Consider the following 22,148-nt stretch of genomic DNA (forward strand, 5'->3'; position numbering starts at 1 on the left):
AGTTCTATTTACTGAAGAATTATTTACTTGCTCTTTTTTTTTGATAATTTTTAGTGAGTTTCCTGTTATGAATAAATTAATCAATGTTACTGACTCTAATGGAAGCTGTTATTTCTCAGCTGTTTGGCAGTGGATTCTGACAGCCTTTCTTTTTTGCAGGAATATATTGCTAAGAACTTCTGTGTCATGCAGTCCCAGATTGGCTATGATATTTTGGCAGAAGATACCATCACAGCTTTGTTGCACAACAACAGAAAACTACTAGAGAAACATATCACAGCAAAAGAAATAGAAACATTTGTCAGTTTGCTCAGGAGAAACCGTGAGCCAAGGTTTGAAGTGGTTCATGCAATATTCTTTTGTTAGGGGGATTGTGGCTTTTTGCTTTATTCTTAGAACTTTTTAAAGTTAAAGTTTGTTCATATCCCTTTCATGGACAAAACTATATTGGATTCATTGCTATAACAGTTATGCATAATGAAGAGTTGTTACCTTATAGGAAACCAAAACTCTATCTAAACATATTTAAATGTAATTTGATCACTTATGTTTTTATAGTACTTTATAGTTTTCAAAATATATTCATATACATTGTCTCATTTAAATCTGCATATTCTCTGAAGTACACTGGTTGTATATTATTATCCATATTTTAAAGATGCGAAAGTAAAAAGTTGAGAGAGCAACTTGCCCAATAAACCCCAATAGTTAGGAATAGAATAGGCAGTAAATCAAGGGTTTCTGATTCCACATCAAATTCTCTTTCTCTTGCATCATGCTGCCTTATCTGGGAGAGATGAATGCAGAAAAGTCATTGGATTGGTAAAGTTTTCTTAACTATTAACATCACAAATAAATGTTAGGAGGTAGAAATAGGCCTCTGGCTCATTGATTAAGTGCATGTTGTATTCTAGTTTTACTCGGTACAGCACTAGCTTTGATCTGTTTTTGTTTTGATATTAAATTCTGGGGTCGTCTCACTTTAGGGCAGATAAATGATTTTCCAGACATACTAGTTACAGTGCTGTGGGATGAATATCATCAAATAAATACAGGCAAACATATCCTTTTTTGAAATAAGATTTGTACTAAATACAAATAATTGGATGTTTAATTTGTTTCTAATGATGCAGAGATAAGCAATACAGAAAAATGTTGCATGGAAATAATTTTAAAATATGTCTTAAAGTTATGTTTGTTATATCTCAAAGTTTATTTTCATTATGATTTTATAAAATGCTTTTTCTTAACATTCAATTTAATTTTTTTTTTGCCAGATTCTTGGATTATTTATCAGATCTGTGTGTGTCTAATACCACTGCTATACCTGTAACTCAAGAACTCATCTGTAAATTCATGTTGAGCCCAGGCAATGCAGACATTCTCATTCAAACTAAGTAAGCATGGATAATGGAGGCATCTCTTTCTGTTCATTTATTTGTAAGCATTGAAACTCTTTATCATATTTGTTAGGGAGCTTCTTAATAGATTTTGTATGTGTTATTCATTTCAAGACTGGTTTCGATGCAAATGGACAACCCCATGGAGAGCTCCATCCTTACAGATGACATTGATGATGAGGAAGTTTGGCTCTACTGGATTGACAGCAACAAAGAACCTCATGGCAAAGCTATTAGGCACCTTGCTCAAGAAGCAAAAGAAGGCACCAAAGCCGACTTAGAAGTTCTTACGTATTACAGGTAAAGTATTATAGAGAACTGTAATTCCCAATCTCATATGCATTGAGAGAGATTCTCTGAAACCTCTAAAAGTCAGGTGTCTATGAAGAGGAAATTTAAAAAGTTATGTTGTTACTACGGTAGCTGAAATATTTAGTATTATTTAAAATATTCAAAATGAAAGTTTTCCACATATACCACTTGAAATTTCCTGATTTCCCAGAATTTGGGATTGTTGTATAGCATAGGGTTTTCTCTTATTATTGATTGGAGCAGGTATAGATGAGAGACATGTTGGGACCTGGGTAATGGAGTAGAGAGAGAGAGCTGGAATTGGAGCTGGGAACGCTGATTCGGCTGCAGAGGTGTCCTCAGAGAAAGTTAGCTGGTAGTTTATAGTTTACAGTGCTTATGAATATGTGGAGCCCTAGGGCTTAAGAGAAACTACGTGTATGGTTTCAGCAGTGGCATGTGGCAGCGGAAGTTCTGATGGTAGTTCCCAGTGGTCAGTATATTGGGAGCAAGAACCTAGCTGGTGTCTTTGAATTTAAGGGGTGAAAACTCAAGGCAGATGCCCTTGGGCCAAGTTGGGCCCAAATGACAGAAATCTGAGGAAGGCAGAGAGTGCCTTCTGTCCCCTGGTTTCTACAGCTCCAGCAACAAAGCCAGAAGCTAATTCTTAATCTCAGAGAATGATGAATCCAAGTGTACTGATGCCATTTGGACTGATCACATTTGATTTGGGAACTGAGTGGATCTAAACTTAGAGTGTAGATACTAGAGCCCAGAGCTGAGTGGGACAGAGGAAGGTGGAGAGAGATGGTTTTGTGTGAGCTCTTACCCATGGTTTTCAGGGTTACCGTATTTATAATCCTAGGAAGCCTAGAATGGAGAGCCTGATGACCCTCTCCACCAGACACATGTTGCTGGAATGAGTAAGAGAATGGGCGTAAAGACAATTTCATGTATGTGTTGTCATTTGATTATTTTACCTACTACCAAGAGAGTTTGACTCCAGTATCACATACATTTGGAATTACTGTTATTATAAGTAGACACTGTCTGATACCATGATGTTCAAGGTCAAGACAAGACAAATAATGTAATACATTTAATATTTTTAAGGTATCAGCTAAACCTCTTTGCAAGGATGTGCTTGGATCGCCAGTATCTGGCTATCAACCAGATTTCTACGCAGCTCTCTGTTGATTTGATCCTGCGATGTGTGTCGGATGAGAGCCTGCCATTTGACCTCCGAGCATCTTTTTGTCGCCTCATGCTCCACATGCATGTTGACCGGGATCCCCAAGAGTCCGTGGTGCCTGTTCGTTATGCCAGGCTCTGGACAGAAATCCCCACAAAGATCACGATTCATGAGTATGTTTGGAAAAATTTCTTGAGAACTTTAAATTCAGCAAATGAACTTGAAATAAAGTGTCTTTAATTTTGAAATGAAATATATGGAAAAGCATTTCTGTGTGCAAACTCAGGTTGTTAATCTTCCAAATACAAATAAGATACTCTTCTTGAAGAGCAAAATGACAACTCTTGGTAATAGAAACATCATTCTGGAAACCAATAAACAGAAATCATATTAATAAAAGATGTAACAATTTGTTAAGTGCTTAATATTATTGTAGACTCTAGTTTAAGTGCTTTACATGTATTTCACAATAGCCCCATTTTATGGATGAGAACACAACATCTAGAAAGGTTAATTATTTTACTCAAGCTTAAGAAGCCAGGAGGTTAAAGTATGTATATTTTCTTATTTTTAAATGATTATAGTCAATTTAACTTGCTTATATTCTATGTTTCCAGATATGATTCTATAACAGACTCTTCCAGAAATGATATGAAGAGGAAATTTGCACTGACAATGGAATTTGTTGAAGAATACTTGAAAGAAGTTGTAAATCAGCCTTTTCCTTTTGGGGATAAAGAAAAAAACAAACTGACATTTGAGGTATTTTTTAAAAACAATTCATTCACGAGGTTATTCAGTTTTCCTTATCAAATCACTGAGCATCAAAGATTTTTTTCCTCTAATATTTAAGATATTTTGGTAATTGGGTAATTTGGTTCATGAAAGTATGATTCCCTCTGTCATGTATTAAAAAATAGATTTGATGTTTTAATCATATCTGATGTCTAATACAAAACATTTTATTTATAATTATGTGTTAGCTACTATATTTCCTGATATTTTTTGCGGGCGGGGCGGGAGATTCACTTTATTTCACTTACACAAGCTTTACTGCACTTAATGAACAAAGACAATTTTCCATATTTATAATACGTTTGTATACATCTTTTTTCATCTTTATGGAGGTGATGTTTTTAGCCTCATTAAACTGACAGAATTATTCCAAGTTATAATATCATTTTGGGGGATATAGTGACAATACTCGAGAGAAGATGCTGTTACTTGATACCTATAACTTGCTACCTACAGATGTATACCAAATTACCCACAAACTTAGCAGCCCAAAGCAACAAACATTTAGTATCTCCGAGTTTCTATGGGTCAGGAATCTGGGAGTGCTTACTTGTTTAGGGTCTCTCATGAAGTTGTAATGAAGCTGTCAACTGGGTAGTAGTTGTCTGGGGCTAGACGATCTGCTTCTAAGCTCACTCATGAGGTTGTTGGTGGCCATACTTTCTTGCCAGCTATTGACCAGACACCTCATTTTCTTGCCATGTGGGCCTTTTTATAGGCTGCCCGTGTCCTTATGGCATGGCACTTGGATTCCTCCAGAGCAAGCCATTTGAGAGAGAGAGAGAGAGAGAGATTGATCGATTGATTCAGAGAGAGTCCAAGATGGCAGTTCAGTCTTCTATAAGCTAATCTTAGAAGTGGCCATCACTTTTGCTGTATTTTGTTGGTCACACAGATGAACCTTGGTACAGTGTAGAAGGAGACCATATAATGGGGGTCATTCTGGGAGCTGGCCCTCATACCTAGTGTGTCTTGCATCCAGAAGACCACAAAGCAGCATAGGGAACATATATTTCTTGACAAATTTCATAGATAATATCCACTTACTAAAGCGGTTCATTAATCTAACCATTTATTAAGTGATATCCTACCAACTTAAATAAGTTAACAATTATAATAATTACACAATTTAATTAAGAGGTTAATCATTCTAAAGCAAACTTTTAAAACCACCTTTATACACCTAAAATCTTGTCTTCATGCTTCCTTGCTGGCTGTTAACCAGATACTTTATCTTTTTGTCACATGGGCCTTTGATGGGTTTGCCGACGAAGCAGTCGTATATAGATTTAATCCTAAACTTGAATAAATCAGAGTTCAGTGGTTACTTTTGCAGGTATTTTAATTCCTCAGTGTTAAAGAATTAGAAAATTTGGAAATACCTGCCCTAATTTTGGTAATAAAAAGTCAATGTTAACTTTAGTTCTTAATGGTTTTCTTTTCTTTTCTACCCTCCCCCCCCTTTTTTAATTAAGGTGGTCCACTTGGCTCGGAATCTCATATACTTTGGATTTTATAGTTTCAGTGAGTTATTAAGGCTAACAAGAACACTTCTGGCTATCCTAGATATTGTACAGACCCCCATGTCATCGTATTTTGAAAGATTAAGCAAATTTCAAGATGGAGGTAAGAATTTCTGAGATAAGTTATAAAAAAACCCAAATAAACAGAGAAGTGATTGTTAACGTGTACCTGCTAATATATGTGTACAAATGAAAAATAATCTTATGGTAGGACTGAGTGATAATAGGCTGGATTTATAAACATGCTTTTCTGTTCTTAGCACTAAAGCTTTGAGAGACAAATTCATAAGGTCAGTGAATTCCATCTTTAGCAATTAACATTACAGCTAATCTCCCAGTGAAAATATTATGTCTTAAAAAATAAAAACATCTTAATATTTGTGATCATCCTGGTATGTGTCGGATGCTGGCCTATGCTTCATAGCAGGGTATGGAAAATGCAAAATACAGGCCCACTAAGGGTCGTACCAGAGAAGCAGTGAATGCAAAGCCAGTGTGGGAGGCAGTACAGTGAAGTGAGTAAGAGAAAGAGCTTTCGAGTCAGAGTGCCTGTATTCAAATCCTGCCTTTACCATGATTAACTTAGGCAAGTTACTTACTTTCTGTAGGAATTTCTTTTTTTCATCTAAGATATGAGAATGATAATAATAGTATTTTCCTCACAGTTTTCTTGTGAGAATTAAGTCAATGTGTACAATGTATTCAAAACACTTCAATAGTGCCTGTCTCATAACTCAACAAAAATTTTTTGATGGTAAAAATGTCTTAGGTTGGATACCATGAAAATCCCCTGAAGTAGAGAATTATTTGTAAATGATATACTGAAGAGTACATTCAGGAAGTATACCTGTAAGGCAGAGGTCTGGGTAGACAGAAGAGCTGATCTATAATGCACTTGCAAAGTTGATCCTACAGGGAGCTCTGGAGCTGAGATGGCCCTTTGGAGTGGTCACAGAATCCTTGCATCAGCCAGCTCTTGACTGCTGGCTTCGTCATGGAGTGAGTGTGTAGCTTTGTGTAAGGCACTTCCCTTTGAAGAAGGGACATTCTTAATGACAGTGTGAAAAGTCAGGAGTCATGATGCCTAGTATCTGGGGTAATAGATGCCTCAGCTCCGAAGAGGGGATATGGGTGGGACACAATGTAGGTACCTCAGTATCCGCTATAGAATTAAAAAGTCAAACCAGAAATCTAATTTCAGACATAAAGGTGTAATATCTGGCTAGGAATTATAAATATGGAACATCTAGGTTGCTGAAACAATAAATGGCTGCTACTTAAATCTGAATTCCTTCTATATCTTCTAAACATCTATACAGATCAATAAGAAGTAAATTAAACCACATAAATCCCTCACCTTCAGCAGAACCATAAGACAGTGGACAGTACGAGTTTCAGTTATCATAGTAGAAAAGTAACATCAGTTTTCAGCAGAGCCGTCTCCTGAGCACTCACTGAAAGTCTTTGTGGGCAGTTAGGGGTTTCTGGAAAAACCATGTGGAAGAGACAAGAGGGGATTGTATGAAAATCACCCTCAGAAAGAGAAAGTTTATCCTAAGGGTGAAAATAGTGAAAGAGAATCCAACTAGATAGAAGATTACTGAATAAAGTGGAAGGGACTTAAGAGTGAACAGTAGTAGCATATGTGTGAAAAAGCAATGCCACTAGGGATGAACAAGGTTAAAAGTAAGGGAAAGGCACCCTTTGGAGTCTTGATGGTGAAGGGAAAAGAAGTGAGGAAATTTAGAATACCACAAGATAAAACAAAAAAAGTTGAAGGAAATATAACATCTCCACTGCCTCTCACCAAAAGCCAAACTAAAGAAACTGCACTTCATGCCTCAGACAAGAGAGAGCGCCCTTGAATTAAAGATCATGTAAGCCAGCTCACGTTGTAGACCTCGTCCAAGAAATGGCGACATGTAATCATTCCTCATTTATGTAAAACTACTATAAGATCAAAATAGAATGGAGAATCAAAAACATTTTAGTTTTTGGAAATTCTTCTCTAAAAAGCAACCATGAAACAGAAGAAAAATTGTATCACACACTAAACTGAATTAAATGTCTTTGAACAAAATTTGGGATACAAAAAAACACCTTGAGTCTTAAATTCAGAAACTAAGTTTAGAAAAAACAGGAAGAAATGAAACTAAAGTTGGTTAAACTCAGAAAAGTAATAGAATAAAATGGTAGGCTTAATTGTTTTCGAAATACAGAGTAAATTGCAAAGTGTCAAAGGGAGAATAAATTTAGATGGAAGTTTAAGCACCATTGAAGAAAGGAAGGCAAACAATGAGGAGAATGTCAATAATATAAAGAAACAAAAAGGGTTGGAGAGAAAGTGGTTGAAATGGAAGAAAGGCAAAGAAGAGCCATCATGTAAATAATTGGAGTCATTGAAGAAAAAAATGATGGAATAGATCTGATATTTAAAAAGTACAAACCAAGAAAACATTCTATAATTAAAAAGATAACTTTAATTTTACATGGCAAAATTGTCCAGAATGGTAACTTCCAAGATGTAGCAGAATAAAACTATTATATATAGTTTATTTTCAGAGAGAGTGGCGAGGGAGATACAGGGGCACTATGAAAGCAAATGGAGGAAAAAAGGAAAGGAAAGATGTTTCCTGCTATAATGCTTTTACAATTTCCAGTTTATTTTTAACTAAATCAATCTTAAAAGAAATTGATCTTGACTTTTGGTCTCAGGGCTTAGAGTCTGCTTTCAGAGATTTTCCCTGAAGAAAGTATTTTTCTTCTTCTGAAAATTTGCTCATATCTTGTGTGAATTCTCCACTGTCCTGCCTATGTCTGCTCTCTAAGACATACTTTTTACTCTTTTAAAATATTTTATAATTCTCATATTTTCTTGTGAAATCCATTTGCCTCTGGATATCTTAATAATTCTTTCAGCTAGCTATCTGAGAACCATTAATTAATTTATTCAATACGAATTTATTAACAATTGCATGCTAGATACTGTTCTAGTCACTGGGAATAAACAGTAAACAGGATAAACAAAGTCCTTAGCCAAGGAGGGAACAGACAATAAATAAATAGGCACCCCCCCCCCATTGGGGGAGATGATCAGATAATAAATGAATATACCCTGTAACATCAGATAATGCTATGAAGAAAAATAAAGTAGAAGACTATGGCAAGTGATAGAGTAAGGGAGGGGCAACTATTTTTAGCCAGAGTGGCTTGAACAGCTTCTCTGATGTCTGAGCAGAGACCTACATGGATCAAGGAAGACAGCCCTGAGGCAGAGTAATCTTCTGAGGCAGAGTAAGCTTGATATGTGTGAGGAGCAGCAGGAAGACCATTCGGGCTGAGGCAAAGTGAGAGAAGGGCAGAATGGTAGAACGGAAGGTTGGAGAAGCCCAGATTGTGGAACCTCACAGATCTTGAATTTGAATTTTGTTCTGAGTTTGATGGGCAACCTCTGGACAGATTTGAGGAGGGATTGACAGGATTTGATAACTTCGGCTGCTGAGTAGAGAATAGAGGATATCTATGTGGGTAGGGTGCTAGGTAGGAAGACCTTAGTTACGAGGCTGCTGGGAAATAGGATAATGGTGATGAATTAGGGTAGTAGTGGTAGAAGTGGTAAGAAGTGGATAAAATGCGGCCTAAAGATTGAATCTTGGACATTCCAAGATTGAGCCATGAGATAGAGGAGGAGCCAGCAAGAAACTGGGACAGAGCAGTCAGTAAATAAAGAGGAACATCAGGAGAATGTGATGTCTTGGAAGCCAAAGGAAAAGTAATACTAAAAAATTTAAATTGTTGGCCTATATCAGTACACTTCCTAGATAGCTAATATTCATTGAGTACTCTGTGTGCTAAGTGGTTGTACATGGATTACTTCCTATGGAGTATGACTTGTGTTTAACCATGACACATACTATTTTAATTCATTATTAAAATATAAAACAACCATAATTTTACTCCAGTATTAAAAATTATTCATGATAGTGTTTATTAGCCAATTATAATTCTCTAAGAAACTTCTTGTTGTGTTGATAGGAAACACCTACGTATGTACTGCATGAACCAAAACTCAGAATTTTCTTCCTTTTGAGACTAGTGTGTCATGTAGAGCAGTGTCTCTTCATTGGGGGAAATTTGTGGATTTTGGCTAGATTTTTGGAATCTGAAAGAATACGCTTATCCCCCTATACAGTAGTTAATACACAAGAAATATGTAATTCTAGTTCTTGGTGTATTGAAACTAATTTGAATTTAAGGACCATAGTTTTAAGATCACTTCTCTTTATATCTGCAAATCAGAGAGTAAATTATTTCTTTTATACATTCCTATGACTGGGTACATGATGTAAACTGTGAGAAGATATAGTCTGTTTTTAAGCATGATTTGGTAACAATTATAATTACACTACAGATGATACATCTGAGAGAAGTTGTTGGGGAGAGCTTTCTTCATTCCTGTGAACCCTAAAAGTCCTTTCCAAGCAATCATTATTGCTTTTACTAACATTAACACTTATTTAATATTATTAACTCACATATACTTGGAAGGACAATACTTTTATTTTTTATTTTTTTTAAATTAAGTTCATTGGAGTAACATTGGTTAAAACAATTATATAATTTTCAAGTGTACATTATAATTTGACATCTGTATATTCTATTGTGTGTTTACCACCCAAAGTTCAGTTTCTTTCAGCTATTATATATTTGATGGAAGGACAATACTTTTATAGTAAAACATTCCAATCTAGATTTCTTTGGAGCATGCGTATACTTGCAAGACAAAAAATAAGACACTGTACTTTTTGTCAATATCGCCTTGAGATGCATTTGGAAAAGTGAATATGTGGCTTTATTTACACTATCTAAATAGAAAAGAATGTACCTCACAGGGATATATTATTTTCTCATAAAGTTGCTAGTAATGCAAATGTAATTGAATTATGCATGGATTTTAGATTGTTTAGTAAAACATCTTCTTTTAAACTACCGATATAGAAAAGCATATTCAGGGAGATTAACTGACTTCCCTAAGACATGTTAGTAAGTTAATGGCATTGCTAAGAATTAAAATGCAAGAAATTAGTCTTTCTACTCTTTGTACACTTAATTATTTCTTAGTCCAATCACCTAATATTTTAGAATATTGAGGTTAGAATTTCAGTTCACAAAAGGTAAAGTTAACACTTATGTAGAGGATCAGTCTAATATTGTCTTTAAGTTAAGTAAACAATATGCAGAGTTTAAAATTTTAAAAAATTAGGACAAAGCAATGTCCTGAGCCTCTAGATATGGTGCAAACAATATTTCTGACAAAAATTTGTAACCTCCAACTAATCTCAAGGAATTATTAGAGAAATAAAAATTGTAGGGTATCTAATAGAAAAACTGCCTTTAACTTTTTAAAAAAAGTCAATATCATGAAAGATAAAGAAAGGCTAAGAAATTTTCACATTAAAGAGACTCGACAACTAAATACAATATGTGATTTTTTAAAAAATTAATTAATTTTTTATGGTGACATCGGTTAACGACATCTGGTTAGTTTCAGCTGTACATTTTAACAGTAAGGCATATATATGTTCACATTGTGTGTTCACCTCCCATAGCTAGAGTTCTTTCTGTCACCACATGTTTGACTCTCTTTACCCCACCTACCTCCCCTCTCCCCTTCTCCCTACCCTCTGGTAACCACTAGTTTCCTGTCCTTGTCCGTGGCAAAATGCGATTTTGGATCAGGAAAAATATCTCCATTATTGGCACATGAATATGTATTATATGTTAGTTTGTAGTACTGAATCAGTTAGATTTCTTGAATTTTAATAGTACTGTGGTTGTGTAAGAGAATGTACTTGGTTTTAGCAAATACATGCTGAAGAATTAAGGGTTAAAGGTCACGATGTCCCAAACTAATTCTCAAATATTGCCGAAAAGATGTAATATATATGTAGAGAGAGAGTTCAAGAGGAAGAACGCAGATGTGGCAGAATTTGTGAATCTAATAAATCAGGGCAGAAGATGTTAATAGGAATTCTTTGTATTATTCTTGCAACTCTTCCCATAAATTTAAAAGTATTCCAAAACAGGAAGTTAATAACTTAAATAATTAGCCAAGTAGGAAAATGATTTATTATATGTAAGACACTTCGAACTTAAAGCATTATTATACAACTCTACTAGGAGGTGTGTTATTAAAGCTGAGTCCTATTAGACTATTCCTAACAGGCTGTTAGACTCTATAAATTCCTAACAAAAGAAGCAAGAGAGAACACATTCCTGTACCCTCCAAATGAGGAGACAGGATTTGTGAGGCCTTGGAAAGAGTCCTGTGGTACAGGGTGAGACAGAGGTCGATGTCAGAAAGGAAATCCCAGGTTACAGAAAGTAACCTGGGGGAAAAAAAGAACTGTTCCTTTAAGGGACAACTCATGGGAGCCACAGCAATGCTGCCACGTTACAATACCCAGTATATTGTCATTGTGGCTCTTTTATAGTCAAATGACCTGGATTATATTTTTCTATTTTAACAAAACTTTATTTTCAATTGGAAGTCATTTGCAAAGCACAATTTTTTAAAAATAGAAAGTAATTGTGTAAGCATTGTTGCTAGACAAACCAGTTTCTTCAATCAACGATTACAGTTTTCTTTCCTCAGACTGTGTCAGGAAAATTTTATGCAGTAAGTAGAACCAGGTCTTTTTTTTATCCTGATCTACTTACGACTTACTGATTCCACTTCAGCACAGTTGGGGTTGGACAGTCAGAGAAATGTATTTGGTAGTTCGGCAGGTCAGACCCAAGGGAAGATTAGGCGTGTCTAGAAGGAAAAGGCTTACAGTTCCCAGACTTCCACTGCGTGCTGGCCTCGGTGGCGCCTGTCTTAAATAGGATGTGAACACATAGCCTTCATGTGCTTTTCTGGGAAACCCTGTAGGTTTAGATGTCAGTGATTAGTGTTTCAAGCGATGGGGATGGCTGGTTGGAAAGTAGCAATTATAGAAGTTTTTCTCTTCTGGATCCTTGGGTACAGTGCAGCCCACCTCCATGTCACTGTGAGTTGCCCTCATTCTAGAGCTGGTTGGGGATCTGAGTCTGGCTCCCAGGCTGTGACCGCTCACCATCACGGTGGCTTTTAGTTGGCATGCTCAGCAGAAATTGCTAGGCTCAGAAGCAGCTTTTCATTTCTGTGCCCCAGAGGTGGTCCATTCAGGAAATTAACCAGGCACGCTCACATGGAGACACAGGGAGTGGTGCTGTCCTGGCCATGACTGCAGTGAAATAGAAGATTCTCACCTTCAGAACTATCAATCTAATACCTTTCATTGGCTATGCCTCACTTAAGAAAAGAAATATTGTTTTCAAACAAATGTATTCACTCCCAGCAGGCTATGTTGTTAAGTTTGCATTGCCTAATACCTGTCATTTGCTCTCAGTAATTTAAAATGCACAGGCACCATTCAGTGTAATTGATCTTTTGGGTGGAAGGATTATGTCAAGCTGTGCTCTTTGTTATGTATAGAAGTTAAAAGCAAATGTATATACTGGCTGATAAACTGGGCATTTTCAATATACTTTCAAAAATATATTCCATTTAAAATATATTTTTATTCTCTTTATAAAGAAGGATATATAGTCCAAGGATCACTCTTTACAGCAGGGTGGATATATGTATTTTGTTTTACTAGTGAGTCATTTAAATAGTTGGGGACACATGTGAATCTTAAACATTCCTATGATGAACAGTAGAACATGTTAACTCTGGTGAGAGTATCATCTCCATTTGAACAGAGTACAGAATTTGACACAATCTAGAAACGGTTTGGGTTTAATTCATTATTTAGTTATTCTGTCAATACCCTTCCACTTATATGTTTGGTATTTGAATGGAACTGGGGTTCAAATGTGAACCTCTAATGTGGCGCAATAAAGTCTTAACCATTGGGTAACATTTAGGCCTATACAGAGTCTATAGGACACCACTATCATTTCTTTTCATAATTTTCTCCCCGCCCTTGAACTCTCCACATGTGAAAAGGCAATATAGCGAAAAACTACCAAAAGACCAAATGAGAGCTGAATAGTTTTTTTTTTTTAATCTATCATTTTGCTTTTTTACAACTCCAAATTCTTGGGAGTTTCCATAGTTAAGCCCTGAAATATGGGCCTGTTCCCAGTTGCTCACCAGATAATCCCTTTTGTTGGCATGTATATTATAGTATTGAAAGTGAGAAATCACTAAGAAAAATAACCAATGGAGAATTTCATTTATTTTTAAGATTTCCTTTCTTTTGAGGTATCAGGTTTGGCACTGAAGTGCCTTTGCTCTTAGAGAAGAAGATACAGGTAACCATGACAGCCTAAAATTATCCTCTGTGCTTAAAGGATTCAGGCTGCACTAGGTGATGTATAGCCCTGTGGGCCCAGTCCTGGGTAGGGAAGAGATATGGAGGGTGGGTAGTGAGAGGCGCTTTGGATCTTTGTCTGTCCTGGAGCACCCTTTGCACCAAGAGACTTGGGGAAAAAAGTAAGAGCATGCTAACTCTCCATTTACTGGCAAAGAACCAGCTGCTTCTTTAACTGTTGTTGTTGGTTTTTTTTTTGCCTTAGCAGGGACTCCACATGATCCACCTTGAAATGCTTTTTCTGGCAGCATAATTGCTGTTAAAAAGGAGAAGGGAAATTGAGATGGGAGGTGGAGCAGAAACATTTTTTAATATTGTTATATGGGTGGGAAAGGAAGAAAATATTTGCAGGCAAAATATCTGCCAGAAAATAGTTTCTTTCTTTCTAAGATTAGGAGGTGAGTCTAAGTATGATCTTTACAGTCTCTTTTAGTTCAAAACTGTGATTCTTCGAAGATTAGTATGTAATTCTCATTCACTCACTGAATGGTGTTTTATTTAATGTGTATTGCAAAAAAACCAAAAACCTCCTTTTAACAAATAACCATGAAGCATGTCTCCGGGTTAATAGCTGTGATTGCTCTTTGTAAAGACACCAGCTAGAATACCTTGAAACCAAAAGCCTTAGTTTACTTAAAAAATCAAGTGTGTCACAAAAATAACAATTAAGCAAGAAAGAAAAATCTTACCTGGATGCTAGGTGAGACTCTGAGGAGGCATAAATATGGAGGTGGGTGATGGGTTAGAACGGAACTATGGTTTAGTACAATGACCATAACCGAAGGGCAAGTACCTAAGGAATAAGGCGGCTTCATTTTAAGGACTCTCATAAGTGTTCCTTCATCTCCTTTTAATTTTTCAGCTAAGTTTGCACTAGAGTTCATAGTGCTCAGAAATGTGAGGAAGGTTTACTTGCAGGGGAAGGATACACAATACCATTCTTATTTGAAAATCCCTTTCATTGATTTCTGGACTTAATTTTTCCCAACATCTTTTTGCCTCTCAAGATTCTCCTTTAGATGGCCTCCTTCTACCTATTATCCCTCATCTTTGCTTTTAAGTGATGTTCCTTTGCTTCAGACAGAACTCTCTTATGTCCACTGTGTCTTGTTCCTCACACTGGCCTACTTCCCATACGCTCTTCCCTTCCGCCTATACTTTCTTTCTATCCAAATCATGTACTTTCAGTAAAGGAACTTTAGACATGAAGAAGAGGAAGGTTCATGTGTGCAATTCTATCCGTGGTGATAGCTTTTCTCTTGTCCTTTTATGTATGTGTATATAGTCCTGCTTTATTTATTGTGGATATGTTCCAAGATCTGCAGTGGATGCCTGAAGCCATAGATAGTAACAAACCCTATATATATTATGTTTTTTCCCTATATACACATACCTTTTCACGTAAAGGAAATTAAGTGAAAACCTTTTTTTTTTTTTTGCATATCTTTGCATCTTCCCTTTGGCATACCCAAATTGCCAGCATCAGTACTCTTGCTCTTTGGGGACATTATTAAGTTAAATAAGAGTTACTGAACACAAGTACTGCAGTACCATGACAGTCACTCTGATGACCGAGATGGCTACAGCATGGAGATTCTGGACGAAGGGATGATTAAGATCGCATAAGAAATAGAGATTAGAGAGAAAAATAAAGAAGACTTGAAAATATTTAAAATCATAATGCAGTTCTATATGTGAAAAAAAAATTTCTAGAATCTACCTATGTTCAAATGCCCCAGAATAACTGGCATCAGAAAACTGCTTTAGGCAGCAAGTATTATCTGGAATCCTCTTCTTCAGATATTAAGGAAGATTTCTGTGACATTCTGATCTTCTCAGTCTAGTTCTCCCACAAGCTTTGTGTTTTGATGACTGCACCTCCCAAGTCCTTTCTGGTTTAATGTGTAATGTCCTTTACACTTTTTTTTTTCTGTTTGCACTTTTATAAGTTTTAGGAAAAGTGCCTGTGTAACTTTCAGGTTTTCTCTTAGTTATCAATAGTGCCTGAGAACTTTTCCTCAACCTGCTTTCTGGGCTTAATTTTCCCCTTATATATCGAGAAGGTATCAAGCACATGATTTACACTAGCTCATGTTTCTTTTTAAAATCAAACACATATGTAAAAATAAGCGGAAAATAAATATGTAGTATGTCTACTTTATGCTGAGTTTCCATCATGCGCCAGATCAGCCATTTGGCAAAGGATTACTATACTAAGAGTATCTATGATTTATATTCAACACCTAGCATACCTCTAGATCTTTTGCATGTGTTTTTCTTTAACCCTTACCCATTCCAGCAAGTGAGATATTATGGTCACCACTTGCCCAAGAAATAGGCTCTTAGAGAGATGAAATACTTTGCCTAAGACCATCTAGCTTGTAGCTTGCTGAACCAAATTTTGAATTCAGATTTTTCTTTTAGTGTTTCTCCCCTTCTTAAAAAACACCCTGCAGCCCTTACAGTTGATGTTCTGTCTGCTGTTATCGTCCTGCTTTCTACATAGAGGACTTCCTTATCCACAGGGACTGTTTTCTTCTCTTTCCAAGTTTCCCCAAGAAAGTTTTATATAAAACAGTAGGCATTTACTAAAGATTTTTGATTTAACTTGAAATAATTCTATAGATTGATCAAAAAAAATTTTTAACCAAGAATTTCCCCTTCAGGAGTGGTCGTTGGCTGGTTTTAGTCACAAGTCTTAAAAGTTTTACTATTTGAAGATCTCTTGAAGCTGGATGTGCTTTGTTCTCCGAAGTACATTTCTGACTGGTCCCCCTGACTGTTCTTGGCTCTTTCTCCACATTCCTACATAAGGAGTCTTCCAAATCACATTCTCTACCTCTAGATTCTCTCAGTTCTCAGAGACTAATAAACTACTTCCTTAAGTTGGTGCCCAAAGATCTTCATAATTTGAGTTAGATGTCTCTAGCTCGATTTCTTGCAGTTTTCCCAGCACTACTGAACATTTTATGTTAGATACCTTTCTATGAGCTACTTCTTTATCTTATATATGCTCCCATAACTCAGTTATCATTAGATGAGTGTATGTAAATAATATGCCTTATATAAATATGCAGGCATTTGAAGAACCAAAATATTTGGAGACCCTAATATTCCAAATATATATTTCTGTCTCTTTTTTGTTACTTTTGTAGTTATTTTTATAAGTCTGTTTTGCCTAGTAGACTTAAAAAAAGGCTCCATGATTCTTTGAGTTGCTACCTAATGAAGATTTAAATTTATTGAGTAAGAGAAACAAAGTGGAGAGAAAAACTATGTAAATAGATTTTATTTCTGGTTCTGTAGCTGACTTGTACTATGCCTAATATGCTATTATACACATACACACACAGACACACAGAACACAGACACACACACAGACACACACACACATACATGGCTTTCCAAAATATCTATTGAGTGAAATGCATTTGGTGAATGTATATAAATTATGTCTTATATAAATATGTACTTGAATGATAAAAATATTTTCTAGACCTTGACATTCCAAATATATCATTAGTTTTCTTTTACTACTTATGAAGTTTTACTTTGGCTTTCTAAACTTCCATTGAATTGGAGGTAATGTGACAAATGCCAGTTCGTATTAAAATACTTCCTGGTATTTTGTTCCTACAATTTTATTATAGAAATTTCAGTGATTAATGTTAAACCTTTTCAGTGATCTCTGATGCACCATCTTAACAGAGTAATATGGTTCAGATATTCTCTTGTTATCTGTGTAAGTTAATAAATTTCAGAAGGACTTAATGGGTGTGATGCATGCATAATTTACACACAGCATTAAGTCACAAAGTGACTCTATAACGTCCTTATAGTTCTCTCAGTCAGAGTGTACTCACATAAAGTTATAATACATAAAATTATTTTTGTTATACTTTGTAATTTGTCTCAGTAGAGGCAGAAGACTCTCATTCTAGGTTTCTGTGGGATGTGTCAGAAACAGTGGCATCATCATGTAGTATTTTTGGCTTTGGTTTCCTGAAGGTATCAGCCACACAGTGGGTGAAGTTTAGTGTAGAATTTATTTTTATTTTTTAAGTTAAAAAGTGACTGAAACCTCTGGAGTTACCTAGGAGTGATTTGAATGGTTCTTGGCACTCAGGAAGAGCTGCTCACATTACCAAATTGAATTAATAAAACAAAATCAATAGAAATGGCCTCACAAAAAATGAGAATGACTGAGGAGGACCATGTATCTTTACCTTCTCTCTACTACAATTCTTCCTTCTAATTTAAATATTGTTTGAGCTTCAGAATCTGATGCCTCAAGGTGTTACTACACTGGGATAGGTTCCTCAGTTCTCTCAATTTCTGGTCAAGAGAGCCCACCAGTGATTTAAAATAAGGTGTACTATTGGAACCCAAATGTGGATTTTTAGAACATTAGCACATAAAGAGATTGTAGAAATCATCTACACAATACATTAACTTCAGATCTTTATTACAAATTGTCTTTTAGGATCTCCTCTAACACAGGAGTGGCCAAGGTTTTATTGATGCAAAAGGCAGGTCCTTCTTATTTCTGTCAGCTCTAATTATTAGGTCTCTTTTGTTAGGTTATCTGAAATATGCCTCCCTCCAACTTCCAATAAGCAGCCTCAGTTTCGTTCCCTGGAGCCATATTGACATCTCACATCACCTCCGCATGTCAGTTCTTTCTAGGTGTGAAAATGGCCAGCGTATCAGCTGAATGTTTCCTTCTTTCTGTGTAGTCATCTGCAGTTCCTCGTATGACTCAAATATCACTGATCACTAGTTTGACCAGCCATAGAGGCAAGGATGGTTATTTTCTCATTCATTCTGAATACTTGTGTAATGCAGCCTATGTGAAAGGAGTGTTTTTGGTAATGATGACATAGTATTGATTCCTATTGAACTTGAACACAACTAGAGTTCTAATTTGTGCTCTGTTATGTCACATTTTCCCCATCATATACTCAGTCGGTTTTATTTGAACCTAAGTGCAGGTAATTTTATATTTTGATTTTACTTTGTATTTAATCCATTAGTTTTCAACCTGTCAGTGTAGTAGTTTTGGTATTTGATGGAGTCGTTCACTCTATTAGTTGTCCTTCCTTGTTTTATGTTATCTTTTCATTTGAGAAATATACTACTTTACCCATCACTGACAAAAGTATTTATCTGGTCAAGGCAACAACAGAAGAGCAATGATTGATTTCCTAGTACTGTTGGCTATAATCATTTAATTGAAATTTTATCTATGAAACTGTATATTATTCAACATATATACCTCTAAGAGCTTTTGGTGTTGGTGGTGAGGAGGGATGTAAAAGAGATTAATTGGGAAAAGGGGCACAAAGATGCTTTCTGGGGTAATGGAAATGTTTGCTATCTGCATGACGTGTGGTTTATATGGGTGGATGCCCTTCCTTGTCAAAACTGCTCAAACCTTTCATCAAAGAGCTGTACATTTCACTGTATTTAAATTGCATCTCAATTATAAAATTCATTTAGTATGTAAATTCATTTATTGCTTGGATTACTAACTTAAGAATTAAAGATCAGTTTTGCAAGTTAAAATTTTAAGGTTTGGAATACTGAAATGACTTTGTCAGTGTTTGACAGCGATGAAATCCAGAATAAGATGTAGAGCTCAACCACTGTTTTGTATAAATTACTTTTTCAATTCATCTTGTGAATAACACTTCTTTAGGGTGTGGGATGGGAAATAATTTTCTTTTAAGCAGTCTACTTGATATTCAGAAAAGGATGGATAATAACATTACTATATTTTAGTACCATCTTTTCAATAGGTATTGCTTTGTTCTATTTCCTAAGCTCTTGGAAAGTTGGAATCTGTAAATGGGTTATCCAATGTTTATTTAGAATGAAGAAAATTAGACGTCACATTATCTACTTTGTCCATTGAGTAGTCTTTACAACCACTCCTCTGAAGGACTTTAGAGGTAATATTTTGTGTCAGTCATGCCATAGTGTAAGAGGTTCTGAGCTATGATTATGTGATGGAACCACATATTCATTAGTAAAGTGGTGACTACTATAATAGAACATATTGAAATTGAGAATCGTTTTGCAGAGGTATAGTGAAAGCATGCACATGTTCTCCACTTTTCATTTTGAAACGATACCTAATAATTATATGGTGCTTTTTATTCTCCATGACTTTTGTGCATATTATATAATTTTATTCTTGAAAGGAATTAAAATTTATTTTAGTAGGATTAAGATTCTGAACATTGGATGATGAAGTAATTTGAGAAAGATCATACTCCTCTCATCTAAATCCTTCACTCCATTCAAATCTTAGGTCAAAATTGTATCTCTTCAGTGAAGCTGCTTTTCACTCATCTTATCCTAAGATAATCTTCCCAATCAAAAACAATTTCTTAATTTTTTATACTGCCCATGCTATACCATACTGTCCCATCTGCTTTGTATTTGTTATTAATTTCTTTTCTGGACACGTTTTATGTTTTCCTTGCCATATTGCAAATTCTTCTGTTTCTCTTATGTCCTTCCACCCCAGTGTTTCTCGTGTAGAGCCAGATGGACATTGGCTACTTAATAAGTACTTTCTGAACAGGGCTGTCCTCAAAATTAAATTGTGCAATATAAACAAAATGCCACATGTAATGTGTGGCCCATTATATAATAATAAGTGGTCGGATAAGGTCACTTGAGAATAACATGAACAGATTTATTATATGATTAATAGTAATTCCACATTTTCAATATACAATTTTAATTAGAATGTTTTCTTTCTGCATCTGGTAGGTTTTCTGAGTTCTAGTATAAAATCTTTGGAAATGTATAAGGTCATGGTCTATTATGGAAACAACATGGTTGGGGAGGAAAAGATGTACATTGTCATCAGTTGACCTAAATCTGAGGCTCTGCCACTTTCTGGCTTTGTAAGGTGGGATGGGTTCCCCCAACCCTCTATTCTGCTGGGTTCCCCCAATCCTCTACTCTGCAAAGTACATGGGATGTGATATGCCCTTGACAAAGGCAGATTCTCTGATTTCCCTTATCTCATTGTTATGTTTTATTAATTTTTTAATTTTTTAAAAATAATTTTTAAAGTAACATAAAATTATATATGCTTTTTGAAGAAATTTAGAAAATTTAGGAAAGTATAAAGGAAAGCAAGCAAAAAGTTACTCAGATGAAAAACAGAGTACCTTTAATGTAATGATATCCATTTTTTTTATACAAGGCTTAAAAAAAGTCATTCTCATTTTTAACAATTCATTTGTTAATCTAATCTTTCTCTTTTATTTGTGCATTAATCTAGCAAACATTAATTGAACGGCCACTGCGTGCCAGACACTATTCCAGGTTTTGGAGATAGAATAGTAAATCAAGTAAAATCACTCTCTTCATGGAGCTTATGGTCTTTTTGGGGAAGAAGCTCTGATAAACACACACAAAAATATAAACTACAGTGTGTGATGGTGATAATGCCACAATTGAAATGTAAAGCGGGTGCGTGGATGCAGAGTGATTGCAGCCCTCTGTTAGAGAGGGTGGCCAGAAGAAGTCTGAGGAGGTGACATTGGATCAGAAATCAGAAAGGGTTGAGAGAGCAAGCCAAGTGACCATCTGGATAAGAGAGCTCCAGGCAAAGAAGCAGCAGATTCCCTCCAGGTCTAGCACATGTAGTAAAAACCTGACATGGACAGGATGTCTAGCTCTCTAAAATCCTGTGATCTAACTTTGAACTGGGAGTGCTGCTTATCTATTGTCTTTTTAGGGTGTTAAATCTTGATCTTTCATTTAATTCAGGTTGATACCCTGTTACATATTACTCTCCTTATAGCTTAATTGAGACTTTTATCTTGTGATCATGTTTTTGTTTTCTTTGCATACAGAAAAGTCCTTTTATAACCTAGACCCTTAACCCCTGGGAGGAAATGCTGCTCTAAAGAATGTTCAAAATAGAAAATCGCTCTAGAGTTATAGAGTGTAGGCATTTTCCAGCAAGTAGAGCTGCTGAGCCGGGATGGGGAGTCGGAAGAGTGCCTGAATCATATCTTTATGGTTTAACATCTTTCTGTTTCAAATGAATTATTATAGCGGCAGATGCATTTATTCAAATCCAACTGTAAAAATATATTTCAGGGAAATAAGAATGGTTTTTAAATTATCCATTTTTTTTTGGTTTCTATTATTATAAAACATTGAGCTGTAGTAACAGAACAAGTAAATTGCTACAAACAATTATTCACAGAATTCTTCAAACAAATATGTCTATTACTTCTCATAAAGCTCAGAAGGTTGTCTATTTATCTGAAATCTAAACAACTGGAAAATTCAAATTATCACTTTTATTCTTATGTGTTCATAGAAGAAAAGTATTTCTAGTCGAAAGACATAACAGATAAAGTTGACTTTAAATAAAATAAAACACCAATGGATATAAGGTAAATTTAAATGAAGTAAGATTCTGTTAAATCTCTTATACCTTCTATAAATCCGTATAACTCTTAACAATTGTTAAATTCAGTAGTGATTACCAATAGTAAAGTGACTTTTCAAT

General features: G+C 35.4%; 1 protein-coding gene across 1 annotated transcript in view; it reads left to right on the forward strand.

Annotated features, from left to right (window-relative positions):
- ITPR2 (inositol 1,4,5-trisphosphate receptor type 2) overlaps positions 1-22,148 on the forward strand; it is a 421,207-nt gene that overhangs the window by 135,488 nt on the left and 263,571 nt on the right. The window contains exons 16-21 of the mRNA XM_039882456.1: positions 160-332; positions 1,278-1,397; positions 1,515-1,700; positions 2,805-3,056; positions 3,501-3,645; positions 5,154-5,304. Of these exons, the coding sequence (XP_039738390.1) occupies positions 160-332; positions 1,278-1,397; positions 1,515-1,700; positions 2,805-3,056; positions 3,501-3,645; positions 5,154-5,304 (1,027 nt within the window). The remainder of the gene's footprint in view (positions 1-159; positions 333-1,277; positions 1,398-1,514; positions 1,701-2,804; positions 3,057-3,500; positions 3,646-5,153; positions 5,305-22,148) is intronic.

Source organism: Pteropus medius, unplaced genomic scaffold (assembly GCF_902729225.1).
Source record: "Pteropus medius unplaced genomic scaffold, Ma_sr-lr_union100, whole genome shotgun sequence".
Lineage (NCBI taxonomy): Eukaryota > Metazoa > Chordata > Mammalia > Chiroptera > Pteropodidae > Pteropus > Pteropus medius.